Raw genomic sequence first — 24,203 nt, 5'->3', positions numbered from 1 at the left:
CAGGGGAGACGGGCCTTAAGGTGCAGTTTGACAAACTCCAGGCAGGCTGCCAGATACCTTTTACTGAGGAGTAGCTTCGCTCTGGCCACTCTACCATACAGACCTGATTGGTGGATTGCTGCATAGATGGTTGTCCTTCTGGAAGGTTCTCCTCTCTCCACTGAGGAATGTTGGAGCTCTGACAGAGTGACCATCAGGTTCTTGGTCACCTCCCTGACTGAGGCCCTTCTCCCATGATCACTCAATTTAGACAGGCAGCCAGCTCTAGGAAGAGTCCTGGTGGATCCGAACTTCTTCTATTTGCAGATGATGGTGGCCACTGTGCTCATTGGGACCTTTTGTTTTGTCCTCTGACATGCACTGTCAACTGTGGGACCTTATATGTAGACTGGTGTGTGTCTTTCCAAATCATGTCCAGTCAACTGAATTTATCCCATGTGGACTCCAATTAAACTGTCGAAACATCTCAAGGATGATCAGTAGAAACAGGATGCACCTGAGCTCAGGTTTGATCTTCATGTCAAAGGTTGTGAATACTTATGTACATGTGATTTCTTAGTTGTTTTTTTTTACATATGTATATATAAATTTGCAAAAAAAAAAAAAAAAATCACTTTGTCATTATGGAGTATTGTGTGTAGAATTTTGAGGAAAGAAAAAGAAAAATGTCTGCACACTTGAAACCTTTTGTACATTTAATAGCCAAGCTTTCGGTCGACAGACCTTCCTCAGAGCTCAGTCCTGAGGAAGGTCATCAGGAAAATAATATCAATGAATGAATGGATATAAAACATAAGTACAACACATCCACAGGACTTACAGTTCTATTTTCTGTCATTACTTTGCACATCTGTTAAAAAATCTACAAACATAACCATTCAAACTAAACAACACAAAACCTATACACTATTTACACACACACTTACGTTTACAGACCTTCCTCAGGGCTCAGTCCTGAGGAAGGTCTGTCGACCGAAAGCTTGGCTATTAAATGTACAAAAGGATTTAAGTGTGCAGACATTTTTCTTTTTCTTTCACAGTTTTCGTTTGTTTGGCACCTTTTAATCGTGAGTGCGGTGTATCCGTTTATATGTAGAAGGATGTATGAGGAAAAAATGAATTTCATCCATTGTGGAATAAGGCTGTAACACAAAAAAAATGTGGAAAAACTGAAGCGCTATGAATGCTTTCAGGATGTACGGTATACTATATATTCATTATTTGTATTTGCATATGTGCGCAAGTGATGCAACTTTGCATTTGCTATATTTTTCTGTCTCCAGCTTCCTCTTTCACACTAAACCTGTGTGCTTGTGGTATAATTAAAATGGAGTTATTGCATTGTTGCATTTAGTTATTGTTTTGCATTCTCCTCACCACTGACAGTAATGATATGTAACACTAAATATGCCTCAAAAAAGTTGGCATAAAGGTGACTTTTCACACCATGTTTACACAAACTGAAGTGTCACCAGTTTGTACATGGTTGACCATAATACCCGTGGTTACACTTCTGTTTTGAAGTCTTGTACTTACAAATTCCTTCATGACAACATTCTGTTAAACTCTTGCCTTTTTTCAACTTCAGTCAGTGATATTAGATCTTTTCCCAGTATCCATTTCACTACTTAAAGCTCAGTGTGTATTTTATTGTAGCTGCAGAGCCTTATGAGTTATTGAGGCTACTGTCAAGTGAGAAATTGTATTTCTGCCTGTTCTGCAAAGGCTGACTCTCTCGATTGTTGGTGAATACTGCTTCACTGTGGTGAGTCCAGCAGGAAACCATCGATCCATGATTCTGGAGGCTCACGACAAAAACCGATCTCTTCAGAAAGCTGAATGTTTTCCACTGAAAATAAAAAAAAAATCAGACTCACATCTTATTGCGTGCAACTGGGAAAAGCTTTTTATTACATATTTTGACCAACAATACATCCCAGGAAAACACAGACCACCACCCTGTTGTTTTACCATTAGTTGGATTTTTCTTGTCATTATTAAGTCAGACAGTTGAGATAAACCTTCATTCTGTTTATTTCCACCTTCCTTTCTTTTCTGTAGCCTCTCAGCTGATGAGTACAAAGTCTTCTTGGAGCAGCGAGAGGAGAAACTGAAAGCGGACGCAGAGGCAGCGGCGGCGGCAGCTGCTGCTGAAGCGTCAGTGAAAAAGAAATAACTGCAGCGTTCCATCACCCATTTCTTCTTTCTTTAGACTTTATACCTGTACCACATTCACACAAACACCACTTTGTTGTGTATATCGGCTTTTAATAAACATTTAGCCAGTACTTGTATCATGTGCCCTCATTTGTTGTAAATTATTTGGTTTCATAATTCTGCCTTAAGAAGAAGAAAACCGCTTTTCCACAAAGACAAAAATTGACTTGATAATTTTATAAAAGATTTTTACATTTCATATTTTTAATGTTTATTTTTTTAAGTTTCCAATCAATGTCTGGGAAAAAAAATGGCTTGTAGCTTTTTCTAAGCTTTGAATGAGCTTTATTACTGCAATTAGATTTGATTGTAATTAAGCTGAAATATAAAGTGATGGTTTTTCTGTCTACCCTAATTTATGCACTTTTTTCTAACATGGATTCTGAGAGGGTTTTTGCTGTAGTTCTTGTGTTTTCCAGGAGATAGCAGCAGTTCACTGTGCAGCACAGTTTAAAAGCTGGTCTCAGACACTGCAGCAGCAGCTACTGATGGAACACAATGTTCGTTCGCACACAACCACCATAATGTGAGATATATTATGTGTTCCATGACCCAACCCAGGCAATCATTGAGGAACAGCTCCTACAGAAATAACATAATATGCTTCAATCATGCTGCAAATCCAATTTTGCCTTTATCATTTGTGTTATCTGTATTTTTTCTGGGATGTCAAACGACTCACTTTTCCATCCTGTGGCAACAGTACATCAGTTTGTCCCACATTTCTTTTTACTGTACCTCTAATTTTAGCCTCCTTTCGGTCTTTGTCTCCCCTCTTTCCCCACCCCTCCCCTCCCCAAGTCTTCTGAATGCAGGCTGAGAATAGAAGGAGGCTGTTTTCAGTGCACGCTGTAGAACAGGAATGTCTATATATGGAGTCTTACACCATGCCATGCGCTGATAGTCGCAGGTACACAAAGTGAATGTGGGCAGTTGTGATTTGTAAAGTGTGTGTGTGCGTGTGCAGGTGGGGGGGTGGGGTGTGCATGGCTACTGCTGTGTGTGTGTGTGTGTGTGAGCATCATCTTGGGTGGGAGGCTAACTGCGAGCGTCTCCATATGCACATGCTCATACGCAGAAGCCTCGATGTCAAGCGTGTGCGTCAGTCTGACTCAGTGTCTCATTCTGTCTCGTCATGCGTGTGCGTCAGTGCTGTTGCTGAGCGAAATTCGCTCCAGGGGAAGAAATGGAGGAGCGTATGGGAGGGAGGAGAGAGGCGGGGGTGATGATGATGAGGCTGAGGAGGGAACAGGAGGCTTGACTGTGACGACACAAATGCGTCAGCAATATTAAGTGCACTTTATTATAAATGCATTTGTATTACAACCAAATACACTTATAAGCAACACAATAGAACACTGATCCACAATGTCCATTCTGCAGATATGAATTGATTAAATATATTCTATCTTATGCAATAAAAAGCTTTCTTATATATACAGACCAATAATGGTTTCATACAAATGTACAAATGTGTACAACCTTTCTGAAAAGAACATATGCCTATATCCACAGACATAATGCATATGCATTAACTTTTTTTTTCAAATTTCACACAGAATAATTTTACACATGTATATTAACTTAGCCTTTAATAGCTAGAACGTAGGAATCAATCCTTTACTTGACCGTAGACAACTCTACGTGAGCATGTCGACACCATGGGAATAGTACCATTCTCAACCCGTGTCGCTTGGTAACTGAATAGAAATAGCACCCCATCCATATTATCATTTTTTTAAAACAAAACTTTTATATTCTAACCCCTCTCAAAAAAGAAGAATCGCTCATTCATATAATCTGTTGTGCCTCACTGCACCGAGCAACGATGCAACTGTCCCATTAGGAACGGACATGGATAAAGAGTTCAGCAGGTCAGGGCCATTTCAGGCACAAAAGGAGCCGCTATAAGCTGCCAGCATTGCAAATACTGATGCTGCAAGAATATCCAGCTGACTACCCGCAGGCCAGGAGTGACCTGAAGACCTCACATTCAGAGTCTGATATACAGTACGGCATGTAGTGGTGGATTTGTAGCATGATCAGAGCTCCGGAAATCTTCCAGTTTCCATTTGACGTTAACACCTCAAAAGTAATGAACAGCATCGACATTCTAGAGATCTTAACATGCTGGGATCTCGTCACGTTTTATGTTTGCACATCACATTAATACACAAGTTTTTAGATGGAGATAAATATGAAATGTTAAAGGTTTCAAGCAGCAAACTCAAAGCTCAGTGTCCCAGGATTTAAGTCGCATTTAGGCTGCGATGAAGTACAGCAGTTAAATTAGGGCTGAATTGCCTCTGACAAGTTCTTAGCAGGAAGTGTCACTCTGAGTGGACATATTGAAGATGTAAAGAATTTGGAAATTTGGATCTCCCGGACTGTTGAGGTTTGGGTTTGCTTTGCTGCACGTCAGTGCTGTAAGCTGTCTCCCTATTGACATAGCAAGAATGTTGTTCATTTATTTGTTCACAACAGGCTTTTCACTATGAGTGAATACAAATGCGCGTCTGGAAGATAAACAGCGCTTACATGTTCAGAGATGTTTCTCTCTCTGATCGTATCTGAAGCTCATGTTACAGAGAAGCTGCGAGACACCCACATGGACCCAGAACTCGGGTCAGTTATGGACCCATGTGTTTGCACCATCATGCAAGTCTTGCACCAGTTTTGTAGTAGCACACAGATTAATGATTGAACAAAAATAGTAAGCCAATCTTTGTTCTTTGAGACATGTAGGAGTTAAAAGTCCTTAAATTATATATACATTATGTATATTTATACACTTAATTATTTTTTACTTTTCAGTAAAAGGGTCTCCACAAAATATGACAATATGCCATACTTAATGAAGTAAGTCACAGACTTATTTTAGAACGGAGGAACACTTCCACTCCCATCTGAAAGACAAAAAAAAAGGGGGGGGGGTTAGTAATTCATTTAAAATAAATAAGAAGTGCACTTTCATTTGTGTATCATATAAAAAAAACAAACAAACTGAATTAGAGCAGAGAGATTCACCTTTGTGGAAGCACTGTTGCGATGGATGACACTGGAGTTGATACAACTCAGGTTGTTGCCCTAAGCCAGGGGTGATAGAGGCACCTGCCCCAAACATGGGTTCCAGGACAGCCAGTTCCTCCAGGAGGGACTGAGTGCAAGACACGGCGGGCGTGGGCGAGGCGCTGGGCGTGGAGGTGATGGGGCTGGGGGAGGCAGTGATGTTAAGGGGAGGGGAAGCTGGGATGGAGGAGCAAGAGGATACAGGAGGTGACACCACCTCAATCTCCATTGGCTCCTCTGCTAGCCCCTCCCCTTCCACCTTTGCCCCGGCCTCGGTAGCCGCAGCCGCCCTACACCCAGCCATGGAGTTACATTGCGCCGATTGGACGCTACAGAATCGGCCCACTCCCTCAAACTGGGAGGGTTGGTGCCAGCACACTGTGGTTAGTGGAGAGGCTGGACTGGAAGGGTTGACCATAGGAGTGGATGTGGGAGAGGGGGAAGAGAGGTGAGGGGACTGGGGGGGAGGAGCAAGGTCATCTTGAAGGAGGGTTTCGAGGATGCTCTCTTCAAACAGAGAGTCATCGTCATCGAGGAATACGGGAATGTCCAGTCCTCTCCAAGCCTTGATGGGATAAAACTCCCTAAGCATCTGCACTGAATCAGTATTAGCAGTTTCTAAGGAGGGAGAAAGGAAGGGGGAAGGAGGAGAGGAGGAGGGTGACATGGAGGGAGGAGAGAGTTTAGACAGGAGTGGATCCAGATAGAATCCCTCTGCAAATGAACTGATATGTTGCGCTAAAAGGGAGATTTCTGCCCTCTCTTTCTCCCTCTCTCTGTCTAAGGAGAAGAAGGAGAGACATGGCTGTTTGCCAGGGGATGACTCTGGTGTGAGGAGGCCATCCGGAGGACACTGGAGGGGCCCTAGTGGTACATCTACGTATAATGGGCCCCGGACCTCGGGTAGGGTCATCACTGTGCAGTCACCATCTCCTGGGCTGTCTGGTGTGGGTGGCAGTTTTTCATAAAGAGTGCCACTGCAGGGCTCCACAGAGAATAGCAGTTCAGTGGATGGAGTAGGCAGGAGCAGTGGGAGTTTGGTACAGAGGGTTGTTGGGGGAGCAGGGCTGGAGGCGGTAGTCGGTGGTGCTGATGAGGATACTGAGGGGGCCATGGAAGTGGTAGCTGTGGCTGTTGTTGCCGAGGGGGGAGGTGTGGTGGTGCCAGTGGGGTCAAAGCTAAAGAGGGGTTCACCAAACGGGAAGCTAGCACCAACTTGGGGTGTGTAGGGAGGTGTGCACACAAACTCTTTGGTTTGCTGAGCTTGAGTGGTGGGAACTGGAGGGAGCGGCAGGGGGAGAGCAGGCAGGGGAGGATCCAGCTGGAAGGAGGGCGGCAGAAGAATGTTCTGTGTTAGAAAGTCCAAGTCTGCTACTGTTTCAACAGTGACAGGAGTTGGGGAGGAAGCAGCTGAGGGGCTTTCTTCAGGGCCGGTGGGATGCTGCTGAAAGAAGCTTTCTTCCTCCAGGGAGGAGATACTGGAACGAGGGTCGGTTTCCAGCTGCATGGCCTTGGCAGCGGAGCTCCCCGGTTCATCAGAGGAAGCAACGCTGCAGCCTGTGGTACTAAAGTCAAATGACTGGCCGGACAGGCCGCTGCTGCCAGGAGTGAAGACCTGATCTGGGCTGGACAGTGTTTCTGGAGACTGAAGACTCAGACCCTCTGGCTGAGAGGTACCAGCACTCAGAACCAGAGACAGTTGGGTCTGTTCTGAGGTGAGCTGTTGACGCACAGACCAGGCCTCAGACTCACTGAAAGAGAGCAAAACAAAACAAAAAGTTAGTTTTGATTGACATTTATGAGTTTTGTGCACAAAACTGTTTTTTATGTACCTTATGATGTAGTTGATGCTGCTGATGGGGATTTCTCCAACTTGCAGCTGCAGCACCATGTAGAGCCAAACCCATGACTGGTCTTGAGCTTGCACTCTCACCACCATCTCAGCTCTGCCTTCACCTCCCTCTCTCACTGTTGAGCAACAGTCACAGCACATTAGCGTGGGCTTGTGATCCTATTGTGTACGTATCATAGTGTTTAGATGTGCCAGCATTTGGGGTGGTGATATGCTGTGTGATACTTACAGAGGCTGCGGTGCTGGGCGCAGGCGTGTGACAGATCGTGTGGGTGGAGGAGGCTGTACCAGGAGCGAGAGCGTAAAGCTGTCACATCAAAGCCGAGAAAGGCAGTCACACTGCAGGGGAGAGTGGGTGGTGATCCGTTAGGATAATGCCTGAGCTGTTTGAATGTAAAGATGTGTGTTCAAGCAACAGGTGGAGATGAGGATCTGGTATGTGTGAGGACTTACCTGTCATGGGCAGTGTGCAGCCTCAGGTCCCTGCTGTGCTGGGAATGGAAGCAGGCCAGGAACAAGTTTGTATCAGGGAGGTGAGAGGTAGAGGTCGTCTCCCTCTCTGCCGAGGGTCCGGATCGGGTTGGGTGGGGCTCCAGAGGGGAGCAGAAGCACACCCAGACTGGGTTGGAGGTCCAGTAGGAGCCGGTAGCAGGAGAGGAAGCGGGGGGAGAAAGGCAGCGAGCTCGGATCAGAACCAGTTTGTTCCCAGCACTCTGCCTGCGGACAGACTTGGAGGTGTTGAAACGGCAGCGGAAGAGACGGTCTGTGCAAAAGAGGGGGCAGTTTAGTTCATCTCATCAATCCACATCAATTGCAAAACATCTGAAATAACATACTAATTTTGACTAACCTGTCTCTAATGATGTGGAAGTCGAGAGGTTGGTCCTCATAATAAAGTGGTCTGAGGCGTCAATGATGTCATACACGCTGTCCCCCTGCGCCACAAGATCCACCTAAAGAAACAAATGGAAAACATTATTTACCAAGTCTAAACTAAAGATGAATAAACCACAGGGATGAATCAGTCTTGTGGACTCACCATGGAGTGGCCAAGGTGCTCAGAGACACTGTCTGACAGGTAGAGGAGCTTTCCCTCCCCAGTCAGCAGCATCAGAAAGCCCGGCAGCACCTGCATCAACTCCGACAGCTCATGGAAAGACAGAAAGCTCGTACTCTCCTCGGAACCAGCAGCAGCTCCAGTTTCTAGAGCGGAAAGAAAAAGGGTGGAAATGCACCCAAAATGTGCCAGATTAGTTAAAACGAAGCGTGAACACAGTGGCCGCAGTGTGTTTCAGCACCGCGGACAGCGCCACGAACGGCCGTTAAAGGCGCTGAAGCGTTTCAGCACCGCGGACAGCGACATTTTACTCCCTCAGCACTTTTATCACTTATTACCAATAATTACAAGACATTTTAATCATCCGATGGTGGACAGTATGTCCGCCAAAATCGTATTTATATGGCGGTGTCGCGAGGACACTTGTTGCTTTAGCTGGCGCGGCAGAAATCATCATGTGAGATTCATCAACAGGTCGTTTTTTGGGTTCTTACCTTGGGTAAAGAAGACTGATTTCCTGGTGTACATGCAGGCGAGCGACATGATGTGCAGGTATGACAGCCGGGATTTATCTGCATCAGATATGGGCAACAAGTCCTTCAGGTTCCGTATCTCGGCGTTGATCTGGTCTCGTCGAGCCTTGGACGCTCCTTTGGTTGAGCGGTACATCGTGGCGGCTTTTGGCGGTTCTGAAGTGTCCGGATTCCGCGCGCGCTTGTCAGAGCGCCGACCAAGCTCGGCTGGAGTGTGTCCGAGACGCGTTTAAGAGGCAGGTCGTAGACGTGGGGAGAAAACTAGGGGTGTGTTATTGGACTTTCATGTCGTCTCTGTCTTCTCCAGAGAAAGGTTTTAAAAACCTCCTCTCCTTGTGTTCTGGTTGCGCCACAGCGTCCGTTTCGGATGTTTGTCCTCCCTGTCGGAGTGCAGCTGATTCGGCGGCTGTAGAAGCCGTCTCTCGCACTGAAGTCCCGGAACCCGTAAATCTGGTTGAGGGACTCTGCTTGCCGGTCACTTATATAGCCTGGGACTCCGCTGGAGTAGGGGGGCTCCCAACGCACCAACACCGACGTAAAAGCGGAGGGAGGGGTGTGTAGAGGAGGTGGGGGCGAGAGGGAGAGATACGGCTCATATCAGTGTTTGCACTGAAGCTCTCCTCCCTCCCTCCCTCACCCGTGCCCGCTCCTTTCGGTGACTCTTCCTCGACGTCAGCTGTTCCCTTTACTCGGTGATGACGTCGGCCTGAAATCGGGAGCTCCGGCGACGCAAAAAGCCCAATTTGGACAAAACCGAGTAAGGGGCGGAGCAAGCGTAAAAACGTAAATGGAGTCACCGGACTCCTGTGTATTGGAGGAGGAGGACGACGGGGGGAGGAGGTGTAGGACTGGGTTACATATGAGGTGTTTGCATCTTTTTTAACTCCTGGGGTATTGCCCGTTTTTTAAACACGACAGGTGCTCCTTAGGTGCTATTATCCATTTCCTCCTGACGTTTTAAAACATGTCAGATTAATGATGTACGCTTCACATCGCTCCGTCTCCCTGCCAGTGGAAATCCAGCTTGCTGCACTTGATGTTTGCGTTGCCGAGATGAAAATTTAAAACGACTGAAGCCACATGTTCATCCGATCAGAAACATATTATTGCGCTTGCATTTATGAAGCACTGCGATGTCCGATTTTCTTGCTGCTCAGTGAACCTTGTGTAGCCTGCAAATGTGACGTCAGTGACCACGCAACAATTATATTTCGATTGTTTTTAATTTATGAATGCTAAAAAATGTCCTACGTGTTATGTCATTCTATGAATAAGTTGCCCAGTTTGACCAATAAGGTTCCACTTATTAAATTAAGATTGAAGCTCTTTCTTATTTGTTGCTTTAATCTTTCTATCCGTTTGAAATTGACAGACGAGCTTCACTATCGTAATGAGACATTGAGTCATTTTAATGAATGATATTTATGATGGTGTTGACGTGCGCGTAGCAGCAGCCAATGCGCAGCCGGCAGAGATGTCGCATGTGAGGTAAGCCGCGCTGCGTCTAAAAATAGATCTCACCGGTGACCGACAGAAGGACTGCCGAACGCGCCTCCACATCCAGCTCCGATCGTCCTATTTATAGAGGAGTGCTTTCACTCTCATCCCAAAAATACATCTGCAGTGTGCACATCTGGATCCGCACCGCTGGACGCGCGCACTGTAATCCCGGCATATAGTTTATCTTTTGACACGGTTTTATGATTTCATGTCTTGCGTTTTAAAGGACCGCAATGGAAATGAGTAATTTGCTTTTTGCATAATATTCGGCAATTTTATATTTTATGTGCCTCCTATGGTTCATATCATGGGTGTAGGAACGGTTTGAAAGGGTTGGGGGGGGGGGGAGATGGTCCTTCAAAGAAAGAACACTGGCGCAAATCAGTTCCACATCAACCACTGATGTCATCTAACCATCAGCCTGATGTCAAAAATGAAAGTTACTGGACAGAGGTGTCTGGCGATGCCAGTGTCTTTGCAGGTGAACAGAGGTCAAGTCTTTAGGGTCCTGGTGCTACCTGTGTTGCCATATGGTTGTGAGACTTGGATGCTAACCAGTGTCCTAAGGCAACAACTAGATGTCTTTGGTAGTAGGTCTCTTTGGAAGGATCCTTGGGTTCTGTTGGAATGATCAAACTAGCGGTTACTCAGAGAGACTATAAGAAGAGGAGCATCACTTGTACTGTGAGGGAGCGTCAGCTTTGACATTTTGGCCATGAAGCAAGTTTCTCTATGCATGAGCCACCATGCAGGTGAGGTGCCTGAGTGTTGAGGACCCGAGTAGCTGGAAAAGGCCAAGGGGACACCCACGTTTCACCTGCCTGTGGTAGATATGGTTATGTTAAAGATGTGGGAATGGACCAGTTTTTTTGCCTCTGTGGTTGCCTTTCAGGACCCAAGGCAGTTTTGTGGTATCATGGATGTGGTGAAGTACAGCACCAGCACATGCTGTCAAACTTGAAATGTAAACTTGAACATTGAATCAACATCACAGAGTGCAACATCAATGACTGGCATCCCCTTACCAAAGAAGTCCCATGATTTTTTTTTTTTTTTTAGTGTGATGGGAATTTGATCTAAGGACCTTCTAGTCACTATAGCACACCTCCTTAACATCTAGACAACAAAGTCTAGCTTATCAGACAGTGATGACACTTCTTATCTGGAATTTTTGTCATACTTAGATTGTTTTTTACATACTAGTCAGTATAAATGAGTGTACATTAAGTAGAATCTGAGTATACATTCAGTTTACTTATCAGTTATATAGTGAACAGATTATTCTTAACCCTGTAAAGCCTGACATCCAAAAACAGCCATAAAATTTCTCAGAAACTCATGTACACAGCAAAATCACCAGTGTTAAATTAACACTGACCCTGGCCTGTACATATGGTCCCACACTGGGTCAGTGTAGGATCATATGTACACTGGCAGTCTGAATTTAACACTATATTTCTGTGAAGGCTCTCAGTTGTCCAGGTGGTTTTCATAGTAGAGAAGCTTGAATCTTCAACTGGACTGGGTTGCTTGATGCGAGGACATTTCACTTCTAATCAAAGAAGCTTCCTCAGCTAAATATTTAGCTGAGGAAGCTTCTGCAATTAGGAGATTCAAGTCCAGTTCAAGCTTCTCTACTGTCCACATTAATTTAACACAGGTGATTTTTGCAAAATTTAGTGTGTAGCAAATATGATACAAATGGTTTATGAGGTGCATTCAAAAAGTGTACAACCTTTGGCAGTGAAAAATACAATTACTCATGGGGTCTGAAATCCTAATCCCCTTTGAAGTAGTTTCCTTGGGACTGCGCACACATCTTTGTTGGAAACATTTCTGCAAGGCCTCTTCTGCACAATGTCTTTTCCTGACTCAAATCAAGTCCCTTTTAGTGTCATTTTGATCTTGGAAACAGCCAAAAATCAGAGGAAACCATGTCAGGAGAATAGGGAGCCTGAGACATCACAGGAGTGTTGTTTAGCCAGGAAAGCCTGAATCGGCTGAGCAGAATGGGTGGGTGCATTGTCATGATGAAGCTGCTAACTTTTTGCCACCCGCAGATCCAGTTCTTTATGGTGCATAGCACCACGGAGGTGATGTAGGACCTCCCAATGCTCTTCATTAATATTTTGTCCTTCTGGTGCATACTCATGATGCATCACCTCACGAGAGTCAAAGAAAACAGTATACTTAATTTATACTGACACGTATAAAAAAAAAAAATCAAAGTACACTAGGCATGTGCCAACAAATATTTAGAAAAGTCTAACTATATTTGGTGTATACTGACAAGTATGATCCATTGACATCAATGGTTGCTGTTGAACTGTCAGCTGTGGTTGATTCAGTGTTGTACTTTGATGTCAATGAAAACCTTCATTTTGACATTAGATTGATGGTCAGTTGACATCTATAGTTGATGTTGATTTGTTGCTGAATTGACATTGTTTTGCCCATGGGGACAACTCAATAGTAATTTAAAAAGAACTATTACATGAATAATAATTAGTAGCCTCGTTGTTGTTTAGTATGTAAAAAATACAAATAATTAAACAGTTATTTTTTGTTGTGAATTGTAGGTGTGTTTTTGTATTATTTGTTTATGGTTGAGGAAATATGTTTCTGAGAGCCCGCACAAACCTAAAACTACCAGCTTACCCATTGCTACATTATAGGCTCAAAGTAATTAGAGTGCAATGAAATTATGTGTGCTAATTAATTAAATTATGTAAACTGAACTAAGGCTCAGTGGTATTTCAAAATAGAAGCACAAAAAAGTGAGAGGCTTTGTTTAAATCAGGGGTGGGCAATAATGGCTAAACCATTTGGGTTTTCTTTACAATCCATCAGTTCATCAAGTAGTTTTACAGATAAGCTCGTCCCCTCAACTTGAAGTTCTGATCATCACCTGCAGAGGTAAGCAATAGAAAGGAAAAGTTTCACCATCTTGGTCTTTTGTGGCACACAATTGCCGGTCCCTGGATTAAGTGGTTTATGGGTCCTGAAGGGTCACTGTGCATCCTGGGCTGTATTATGATTTATGAAATGCAGAGAATCACACATTATGAAAATATGGTGAGGAAAAATGTTCAGGGGATGAACATTCAAATTTATTAATTTATATAGCACCAATTTGCAATGACATTGCATCAAGGTGCTTCACACAACAATAAAAACATAGAAAACTGAATTAAAAATTTAAAAACACAATAAAAAGACAAAACCATAAAAGAACACAAGAATAAAAACACATAACACCATAAAACTAATGATAAAACAAGGAAAACAAATAAGTCTTTAAAGGTGATTTTAAAAGTCCCCACCGTATCCGACTGTCGTATGTGTGCCGAGAGATCGTTCCACAGAGCTGTGGCACAGTAAGAGAAAGCTCTGTGACTGGCAGACTTTTTATTCACCCTGGGAACACATAAAAGTCCTGCACCCTGGGCTCACCAGGTCAGCCAGATAGGGAGGCACAAGTCCATGAACAATTTTATGAGCTAATAACAGTACCTTAATATCTGATCTTGCAGCGAGTCAATGTAGGGATGCCAAAATGGGTGTATTGTGGTCAAACTTTCTGCTTTGTGTCAAAAGTCTGGCAGCAGCATTTTGAACCAGTTGAAGATCCCTAATACTGGACTGTGGTAAACCAGAAAATAGAGCATTACAGTGGTCCAATCTAGAAGAGACAAATGCATGAATCAAAGTCTCAGCATCAGCCATAGACAGGATGGGACGAATCCTTGCTATATTTCGCAAATGGAAGAAAGCAGTCCTTGTAATGTCTCTAATGTGGAGGTCAAAAGACAACCTAGATTGAAAATTACCCCAAGATTCCTCACGTTGTCCATATGGTGTATAAAACACATTATAGTTTAAGATTCAATGACTACAGACCAGTCGCTCCACCATAGTCTTTAATATCACAGTACCAGAATTCCTGAGTACTACCATATCCAGGGAACAGAAGTATGAATGGAACAGTATCTCCACAGCTAAGAGATCACAACAGAGTGTGTTCTTTCTGTGGCAAATTTAATTTCTTTATTTGCCACAAATCCTTGATGATCCACTTCAACATGGCAATCAGTAAGTCCATCCTGACTTCAACATTAACTATCTGGGTTGAATCCTGCTTGGACAGGAGTGGAGTCCATCATCAGCTGCAGCCTTCAATCATCTCAGGAGATGGACAGAATGGGTACCAAATGCACAGATATAGCTGACTCCTCACAACCTCTGTATCACCTCTTCCATCTGTAGAAGACTCGTGCCATCAAAAAAAAAAAAAAAAAAAAAAATGCAGGTTGAAAGCCTTGTTACATATCATACACATGTACATGTACATGCACGTGTAACATAGTTAGCAAAAACAGTCATTAAAAATCAATGCATATAAAATGTGCAAGAGTCATTCTCTGCACATTTTGAGCTCTTATATGTCAACAGATGTTGAAGACTGTTGCCAAAAATAGCACAGAGACACACAGACGATGCATACTGTTGGACACGCCCCCTTTCTAAAAGCAAGAGGAGGAAAAGAGGTGCAATACCAATCTCTTACACAAGCACAGTGGTGTGTCCCACAGCGCACCAACCCAGCTCAGGGGGTGTGTCCCACAAAATATGTAGTAGTAGTTCAGATTAGGATTTACAAAATGTAAATGGATATAAGGATCTGAGTATCATTACACCAACTTTCAGATGAAAGATGTGTGGAAGTAACCCAGACACATCTAATGTGTTTAGGAGCTGTACAGCATGGACAACATCTGCACCTGGGTCTTAGACTGTCTCATTGATTTAAATGTCAGTTTTTCCCCAGGTATCTGGTCCTGGAGCTGATCATTCATTAAGGCAAGAAAATTATTATTCTGCGTTTTTAGGTGTCAAGAGGGTGCAGGCACACAGGGAACCCGCCCACTAAGTCAACAAGGGACATAATTATTGGGAAACTAACCTAGGTAAGCAAGAGAGAACCACCCCATGCAGTGATCAAGCCCAGAATTGGCTTGTTGGAGATTTTCTGTGCAGTCACTGACACTTTCAGGATGGTCAACTATTTTCAAACAAATGTAGACTTTTCACATTGTACAATGTTATATTTATTTGTTAATATTGCAGGAAGCAAGTCACTTTTTTGTCAGAATTGTTAAGGAAGTTGCGTGGTTACTTCATAACACACTATGCTGACAAAAAGCCAATAAAAACACAAATTCCACCAAAAGCATAAAGCCAGGGATTCCCCAGATTTGATGCTTTCTCATTTTGAAAGCTGGCCTTTTGGTGTTCCAGTTTAAGGAATTTGGCTTTTGGTTGTTTTTGCAGTTTTCTGTTAATGGCCTTTTGGTCTTCAAGCTCTTTTTGGAACTGAGCTTCACATTCTTCCTGCTCCTTTTTGGCCTTGGCCTCCTGGTCTTCCAGCTGTTGGTGGAATGTGGCTGTTTGGTCTTCCTGCTCTTTTTTGGCAGTGGCCTTCTGGTCTTCCAGCTGTTGGTGGAATTTGGCTGTTTGGTCTTCCTGCTCTTTTTCTGGCAGTGGCCTTCTGGTCTTCCAGCTGTTGGTGGAATTTGGCTGTTTGGTCTTCCTGCTCTTTTTTTGGCAGTGGCCTTCTGGTCTTCCAGCTGTTGGTGGAATTTGGCTGTTTGGTCTTCCTGCTGTTTTTTTGGCAGTGGCCTTCTGCTCTTCCAGCTGTTGGTGGAATTTGGCTGTTTGGTCTTCCTGCTCTTTTTTTGGCAGTGGCCTTCTGCTCTTCCAGCTGTTGGTGGAATTTGGCTGTTTGGTCTTCCTGCACTTTTTTTGGCAGTGGCCTTCTGCTCTTCCAGCTGTTGGTGGAATTTGGCTGTTTGGTCTTCCTGCTCTTTTTTTGGCAGTGGCCTTCTGGTCTTCCAGCTGTTGGTGGAATTTGGCTGTTTGGTCTTCCTGCTCTTTTTTTGGCAGTGGCCTTCTGGTCTTCCAGCTGTCATTGGTACTGCATGTCCATGGTTTGCAGGTTTGGCTTGTGCTCTTTATTCATGTCTGAAAGATGTTTTTTGAACATGTTTTTTACAGCTCCGATCTCCTTGAGAGTTGCTTGCTGCTCTTTCAGTTTCATCAGCTCATCCAGATGAGCTTCTGAGATGTGTTTTTTGGATATCGGACCTAAAGAGCACATGGCCAAATATCAGATACAAATGTGAGCATGAACAAAATATACAATGTGATTAAATAATAAATCATTTTCATAACAAGTTAAGTCTGGTTGTATGCACTCGGTACAGTGATTGCTTCAACCACCACATCATGGAACCGTCCCAGGTGGCAACCACCCAGGCAGACAGCAGGTCCATCCCCACCACTCAAAGATGTCCATCACACATCATCATCAAAAATGAGCACGAAGCACTCTGTTGAACCTTGAAACGCGCTTCGAAGCTTTGATTCAAAATGTTTTACTGGCTGAATTCAAAATAGGAAGCCATCTGCGGACTAACTGAGCTACGAGACCTAACTATTGATAATTAAAGTCAGATATGAAGGTAGTGAGATAATTCGATGCAAAGATTTCAGCTGAAGCACCTTGTAGTACTGAAAAATTTTAATTGAATCTCATCTCACAGGCAGAATTGAAAATATGAAGCTGGTGGTTAGCAGCTGAACAACTTCATCAGACTTCACCAGCTTCATCAAACAGTGAGTTTTAAAGAAATTCAATGGTTCAAATACATCAGACATGCTCCTATATAGACTAACAGACAAATAACACAATAGGAAGAGCCGCCTCAACAGTTAATAGTGGTTCTATGCCGTGATCCTGAAATAATTGATTAATTATTGTCCTCTGATGATAGGTGTGTGTGTGTGTGTTAGCGAGAGTTAGCAATGTTACTGTATTTGATGCACTGTATTTATGAGGTACACTTAGTGTAATGTCACGGAGCTCTGTAGCAAATTCCACTTCATGAAGAAGTGAAGTTGCGTCCTCTTGAAAATCAGTGCCACCAGCCCTCATAATGCAAGTGATACTCCTCATATTAGTCTCCCTAAGTAACCACTCATTTCACACAGTCATTCCAGTGGTCCCCAAGGATCCTCCAAAGAGACCTCGTATCAACAACATTAAATCCTTTCCTTTGGTCAGTGGGTAATGTCTAACTCTCACACCTAGACATCTGCATCACGCTCATGGAAAAAAATAAGTGTACTTACTCTCTTGAACAGCGGCAGTGACATTTGCCGCCTGTAGCCCCTTCTTTCCTTGTATGATGTCAACCTTCACAACTTCATTGTATCCCTCACCAGAGCGGAACTTTTGGAGATTGGAGCTTTTTATGGCCGTATGATGAAGGAAAATATCTTCTTCTGTGTCATCCCTCCTGATGAAACCGTATCCCTCCTTACGGTTGTACCACTGAACTGTGCCATAAACACTGGCTTCAATGATCCTAAAACCATATGAATCTGGGGCTGTTTTGCTGGATGGGGTCTTACCATGCACAGCAGACCGTTGTCTCCTGGTGTCCCGGCTCATGGTTTCATGTAGTAACTGACTGTCTGTGACTTCAGGCTTTATGTTCCTGTTGTTGGTGGTGAAAAATGCAGAATGAGATGCTGTCTGCCAACTACTTGTCGTCACTTCAACTAAAATGCTTTGTGATGACTTTTAAGCACTAAACTGTAATAAATAAATACATTAATAAAATACCTTAAATACTGAATTTAAGAGTGAAATTACTTAATACTACTTCTCAGTCAACATGACAGACTGACAGATTTTACACAATGTGACTTCTTTTAAAAACTGTACTGGCAAGTTGTTATTTCTCTTTTGATTGATCTCTCTGTGTGTCTGACCTTGTCTCATGTTCATTATATTTGCAAGCTGATTCAGGACCTGATTTATGATCTGCTTGAAATACTTGACAAAATGAAGCATCAACAGGTCACAGCAATGTCCATTTGTTCAAATATATTGATTAATTTGGGCCTCTATTTACTTACTTAGACATTCTTTTAATATGCAGACCACAGCAGCTCCCTGATGGATCACTTTGCCTCACAGTTGGGTGTTCCAGTCTGTCTGTGTGTGTAGTTTATGCTCTGTGTTTCTGTGCGAGCCTTTATATATTTCATATCCTTCAAAGTGTTTTTTTTTTTTTTTTTGCCTTGTATTTTATTGTATTTTGTTTATGAGAACAAGTCTGCTGCCTTTTCCATAATTGTGTCTGCATTATTATTTCCTCTTTTGCGTTGAACTATGCAAACGATCAGAGTAGATCTAATACGTTACAAATTACACAGAATTTCTTCATATGATCTTAGAGGCTATTAGGGAGGCGATGATCAAGTGGTTAAAGCGGTGGGCTTGTGACCAGAGGGTCCTCGATTGCCATCCCTGTCAGACTAGAAAATCACTAAGAGCCATTGGGCAAGGTCTTTATTCCCCAAGTTGCTGCCAGTGTGAAACTAAGCACCTTGCATGGCAGCACCCTGACATTGCTGTAGAAATGGGTGAATGTAAGGCATCGCTGTAAAGCACTTTGCGTATGACAGTGGCTATATAAATGCAATCCATTTACCATTTTAAATTTATGATTTCTTCTCCACATTTAGGCATCACCTTGACATGCTGAGGTGATGACCGTGATGTGTCAGGACAGTGAAATCAATGTTCCTTTTCGCAGTTCCGAGTACAGCGTCACACTCATTCATTAGTGCTCAGAGAAGCTGACTAGATGTTTGTTTTTTAACCAACCCTGAAACGACTAAAGTTATGCTCTTTCATGCAAATCATCACATGAGCCTTTGTTTGGTGTGACAGGCCTTGTTGGACCTACGCACATTGTCTTAGATCCTCCACTGGCACTTTGATGCTCAAGAGGAACCTTGATAGAATTCTGATTTGTCTCTGATGAAGTTTTCAAAAGCACAAATGCAAAAACTATTGATGAAGTTGGCCATTTTAAAATTTTTTCTCTGTGTGCTTTAGCTTTTGGACACCATTGGTCTTTATCAAGCAACAATATCAGGGCAAGCTAATTGCTAATTCTCTATTTAACTCACATTAAACATAACATGCTGACTGGGTCTTCATCTAATTGGTGTAGTTGGGCTTGCATTAATACAACCCCTGGCAAAAATTATGGAGTCACCGGCCTCGGAGGATGTTCATTCAGTTCTTTAATTTTGTAGAAAAAAAGCAGATCAGACATGACACAAAACTAAAGTCATTTTAAATGGCAACTTTCTGGCTTTAAGAAACACTATAAGAAATCAGGAAAAAAAATTGTGGCAGTCAGTAATGGTTACTTTTTTAGACCAAGCAGAGGGAAAAAAATATGGAATCAATTCTGAGGAAAAAATTATGGAATCATGAAAAACAAAAGAACGCTCCAACACATCACTAGTATTTTCTTGCACCACCTCTGGCTTTTATAACAGCTTGCAGTCTCTGAGGCATGGACTTAATGAGTGACAAACAGTACTCTTCATCAGTCTGGCTCCAACTTTCTCTGATTGCTGTTGCCAGATCAGCTTTGCAGGTTGGAGCCTTGTCATGGACCATTTTCTTCAACTTCCACCAAAGATTTTCAATTGGATTAAGATCCAGACTATTTGCAGGCCATGACATTGACCCTATGTGTCTTTTTGCAAGGAATGTTTTCACAGTTTTTGCTCTATGTCAAGATGCATTATCATCTTGAAAAATGATTTCATCATCCCCAAACATCCTTCCAATTGATGGGATAAGAAAAGTGTCCAAAATATCAACATAAACTTGTGCATTTATTGATGATGTAATGACAGCCATCTCCCCAGTGCCTTTACCTGACATGCAGCCCCATATCATCAATGACTGTGGAAATTTACATGTTCTCTTCAGGCAGTCATCTTTATAAATCTCATTGGAACGGCACCAAACAAAAGTTCCAGCATCATCACCTTGCCCAATGCAGATTCGAGATTCATCACTGAATATGACTTTCATCCAGTCATCCACAGTCCACGATTGCTTTTCCTTAGCCCATTGTAACCTTGTTTTTTTCTGTTTAGGTGTTAATGATAGTTTTCGTTTAGCTTTTCTGTATGTAAATCCCATTTCCTTTAGGCGGTTTCTTACAGTTCGGTCACAGATGTTGACTCCAGTTTCCTCCCATTCGTTCCTCATTTGTTTTGTTGTGCAGTTTCGATTTTTGAGACATATTGCTTTAAGTTTTCTGTCTTGACGCTTTGATGTCTTCCTTGGTCTACCAGTATATTTGCCTTTAACAACCTTCCCATGTTGTTTGTATTTGGTCCAGAGTTTAGACACAGCTGACTGTGAACAACCAACATCTTTTGCAACATTGTGTGATGATTTACCCTCTTTTAAGAGTTTGATAATCCTCTCCTTTGTTTCAATTGACATCTCTCATGTTGGAGCCATGATTCATGTCAGTCCACTTGGTGCAACAGCTCTCCAAGGTGTGATCACTCCTTTTTAGATGCAGACTAATGAGCAGATCTGATTTGATGCAGGTGTTAGTTTTGGGGATGAAAATTTACAGGGTGATTCCATAATTTATTCCTCAGAATTGAGTGAGTCCATATTTTTTTCCCTCTGCTTGGTCTAAAAAAGTAACCGTTACTGACTGCCACAATTTGTTTCTTGATTTCTTATAGTGTTTCTTAAAGCCAGAAAGATGCCATTTGAAATGACTTTAGTTTTGTGTCATGTCTGTGATCTGCTTTTTTTCTACAAAATGAAACAACTGAATGAACATCCTCCGAGGCCGGTGATTCCATAATTTTTGCCAGGGGTTGTAGTATGGGCTGGTACAATTTGAAATGGGGAAAGCGTTTTGCAAGTAAGATAATTCATGCATATTCATTTGAAAATATGAGGATCTTATCATTATTATTATTATTATTATTATTATTATTAGAGTAATTTTGGAGGTATTTCACCCAAACCCAAGCACATGGGAAGTACAGACAATGCTTTCTGAGTGTTGTTCCCACGCTCGGAAAAATGAGGAGGGTTGTGTCAGGGAGGGCATCCAGTTAAAAATTTGCCAAATGAACAATGTAAATCACAAATCAAGCCTCTGAGCTGAACCAAAGATCAGATGGTGGAAATGAAAGGAAAAGTGTCGTATGAAATTCATTCCTCATCACACTGCATGACAGCATTTCTCTCCTCACCTCCTTTAAAAGACAAATGCAGTGCATTGGAAAAGTATTCACACAACTTCACTTTTTCCGCAATTTATGTCATAGCCTTTTTCCACAATGGAGTAAATTCATTTTTTCCCTCTAAATTCTACTCACAACACCCCATAATGACAACATGAAAAAGTTTTGTTTAATTATTGCAAATTTGTTGAAAAATAAATACAAAAAAAATTTAAGAAATCACATGTACATAGGTATTCACAGCCTTTGATAAATACTTTGTTGATGCACTTTTGAGAGCAATTACAGCCTCAAGTCTTCTTGAATATGATGCCACAAGCTTGATGCACCTATTTTGGGGAAATGTTGCCCATTCCTCTTTGCAGCACCTCTCAAGCTCCATCAGGTTGGATGGGGAGCATCGCTGCACAGCCATTTTCAGATCTCTCCAAAGATGTTCAATCGGATTCAGGTCTGGGCTCTGGCTGTGCCACTCAAGAACATTCACAGAGTTGTTCTGAAACTTTGATATCTTGGCTGTGTGCTTAGGGTCATTGTCCTGCTGAAAATGGCCAGACGGAGTGGCTTTTGTCTGACAACTCTACCATACAGGCCTGATTGGTGGATTACTGCAGAGATGGTTGTCCTTCTGGAAGGTTCTCCTCTCTCCACAGAGTAATGCTGGAGCTCTGACAGAGGGATCAATGGGTTCTTGGTCGCCTTGCTGACTAAGGCCATTCTCACAGATCACTGAGTTTAGACGGGCAGCAAGCTGTACGAAGAGTCCTTTCTTTCTTTCTTTACCTTTATTTAACCAGGAAAAGAGTCTCATTGAGAGTAAAAATCTCTTTTACGAGAGCATCCTGGCCAAGACAAGCAGCAAGGTTACATGTCAATTTCAACATTCCACCACATATACAGAATAAACAATTACCAACCCATGAAAAAGTTTCAGTATGAAAGTTCAGAAACAACACGTTTTTACAATATAATTAAAAATAATCAGTTAAAACAACTATGTCAATGTGCCAGCATCTCTATCATTTAAAAGTCCTTTAAAAGATTCTAAGGAGACCAGCTCCCTCAGTTTTACGTCATTCTGTAAAAGGTTCCACGCACAGGGTGTAGCAAACTGAAAGCCTTTCTTTCCCAGTTCCAACCGGACCTTTGGAACTGACAATAAAAAAACGGTCAGCAGAACGAAGATGATAGGAACCAGTACATTTCTGAGAAATATCCTTTGGTAAGTAACCAGGAAGCTGACCAAGTAAACATTTATAAATGAGTAAATATAGATGCCGAAGCCTGCAAAACACCAAGGAGGACCAACCAACACGAGCATAGAGAACACAGTGATGTGTAAGAGCTCTGAGGCCAGTGATGAACCTCAGAGCTCCGTGATAGACAGTATCGAGAGCTCTCAGACTCTGAGCTGATGAGTGCATGTACAATGCATCGCCATAGTCCAACATTGGCATAAAAGTGGTGCCAACAAGCCTCCTCCGGGCCTCAGGACAGACAAGTCTGAATTCAAAAAAGAAATCCATGATTCTAAGTCGATTTACAAGCAGATTAATGTGATGTGCAAATGAAAGTGTATTGTCAATCCAAATTCCAAGATATTTGTATTATTTAACAGATTCTATTTGAATTCCCTGTGAGGTGGTGATTTGTGGCAGGATTTGAAAGGTGGATTTGGTGTTTGAAAACAACATGACTTTTGTCTGAGTTTAGGGTGAGTTTTAGATTAAGGAGATTATTTTGAATAATGTCAAAAACTGATTGTAAATGAGTGATGGCTTGTGCGGGTGAGTGTGCAGAGCTGTAGATAATTCGTAGAAATGCGAATGTGCATTTAGGATATTCTGATTTATGTTATTAATGTAGAGAATGAATAGTAGAAGTCCTAATACTGATCCTTGTGGTACTCCTTTGGTGATGGTGAGTGTTTGTGATGTGAATCCATCTATCTTCACACATTGAGTCCGGCCTGAGAGGTAGTTGTGAAACCATTTTACTGTCTGATTTGAAAGGCCGCATGCAGTGAGCCTATGTTCCAATAATGTAGTCCTGGTGGATCCGAACGTTTTCCATTTACTTATGATGGTGGCCACTGTGCTCATTGGGACCTTCAAAGCAGCAGAAATGTTTCTGTACCCTTCCCCAGATTTGTGCCTTAAGACAATCCTGTCTCGGAGATCTACAGACAAATTGTTTGACTTCGTGCTTGGATTGTGCTCTGACATGCAATGTCAACTGTGGGACCTTATATGTAGACAGGTGTGTGACTTTCCAAATCATGTCCAGTCAATTGAATTTACCCCAGGTGGACTCCAGTTAAGCTGTGGAAACATCTCAAGGATGATCAGTGGAAACAGGATGCACCTGAGCTCAATTCTGAGCTTCATGGCAAAGGCTGTGAATACTTACGTACATGTGATTTCTATTTTTTTTTAAATAAATCTGCAAAAATCTAAAAAAAACTTTCACATTGTCATTATGGGGTATTGTGTGTAGAATTTTGAGGGGAAAAATTGAATTTCATCCATTTTGAAATAAGTCTATAAAATAAATTGGGGGAAAAGTGAAGCACTGTAAATATAACTCCCAGCAGCATTTTGGCTGTAAATGCAAACACGATGCCCTCCAAAATATTTTGATATCTCCACTCTGATGTCTCCAGCATTGTAATGAATTTTGCACCACACATTCTACTCTTTAGCATAAACCTGTGCCCTATCTTCTGCCTCTGCATGTTATTAGAAATTGAAAAATGTTTCAAATATAAACATAAGTTCGCCTGTATTCATTTTTCTTGTCAAGAGGAAAAAAATAACAA

The 24,203-nt window shown here is 42.4% G+C and overlaps 2 protein-coding genes and 1 long non-coding RNA gene across 4 annotated transcripts in view; 1 reads left to right on the top strand and 2 right to left on the bottom strand.

Moving 5' to 3' along the window:
- The window catches only part of mrpl11 (mitochondrial ribosomal protein L11), an 84,808-nt gene extending 82,612 nt beyond the window's left edge, over positions 1-2,196 (top strand). For both annotated transcript variants that reach the window (XM_034181610.1, XM_034181611.1), the window contains exon 6: positions 2,062-2,196. In XM_034181610.1, coding sequence (XP_034037501.1) covers positions 2,062-2,176 — 115 coding nt within the window. In that variant the 3' untranslated portion in view covers positions 2,177-2,196. The remainder of the gene's footprint in view (positions 1-2,061) is intronic.
- LOC117520290 lies at positions 34-22,146 on the bottom strand. Its single transcript, XR_004563592.1, has 3 exons — positions 21,943-22,146; positions 16,718-16,721; positions 34-63 (listed from the first exon to the last, which is right to left on the bottom strand). It is a non-coding gene; the product is annotated as an uncharacterized LOC117520290 (long non-coding RNA).
- npas4a (neuronal PAS domain protein 4a) lies at positions 3,498-8,884 on the bottom strand. Its single transcript, XM_034181608.1, has 8 exons — positions 8,690-8,884; positions 8,178-8,341; positions 7,989-8,091; positions 7,592-7,901; positions 7,368-7,477; positions 7,119-7,254; positions 5,245-7,037; positions 3,498-5,123 (listed from the first exon to the last, which is right to left on the bottom strand). Exons 1-8 carry the CDS (start codon positions 8,862-8,864, stop codon positions 5,095-5,097), a joined length of 2,820 nt encoding a protein of 939 aa, XP_034037499.1. The 5' UTR covers positions 8,865-8,884; the 3' UTR covers positions 3,498-5,094.
- Positions 22,147-24,203: the final 2,057 nt, after the last annotated feature.

The sequence above is a fragment of the Thalassophryne amazonica genome, chromosome 11, assembly GCF_902500255.1.
Source record: "Thalassophryne amazonica chromosome 11, fThaAma1.1, whole genome shotgun sequence".
Taxonomy (NCBI): Eukaryota; Metazoa; Chordata; class Actinopteri; order Batrachoidiformes; family Batrachoididae; genus Thalassophryne; species Thalassophryne amazonica.
Note: the sequence above shows the minus strand (reverse complement) of the source record. Positions and strands in the feature narration are given on the sequence as shown.

Coding starts and splice junctions, on each gene's coding strand:
- npas4a (XM_034181608.1), bottom strand. CDS start 8,864: ATGTACCGCTCAACCAAAGGAGCGTCCAAGGCTCGACGAGACCAGATC. Junction 7,255..7,367: donor CGCCCAGCACCGCAGCCTCT/GTAAGTATCACA, acceptor GTTGCTCAACAG/TGAGAGAGGGAGGTGAAGGC. Junction 7,038..7,118: donor AGCATCAACTACATCATAAG/GTACATAAAAAA, acceptor GCTCTCTTTCAG/TGAGTCTGAGGCCTGGTCTG.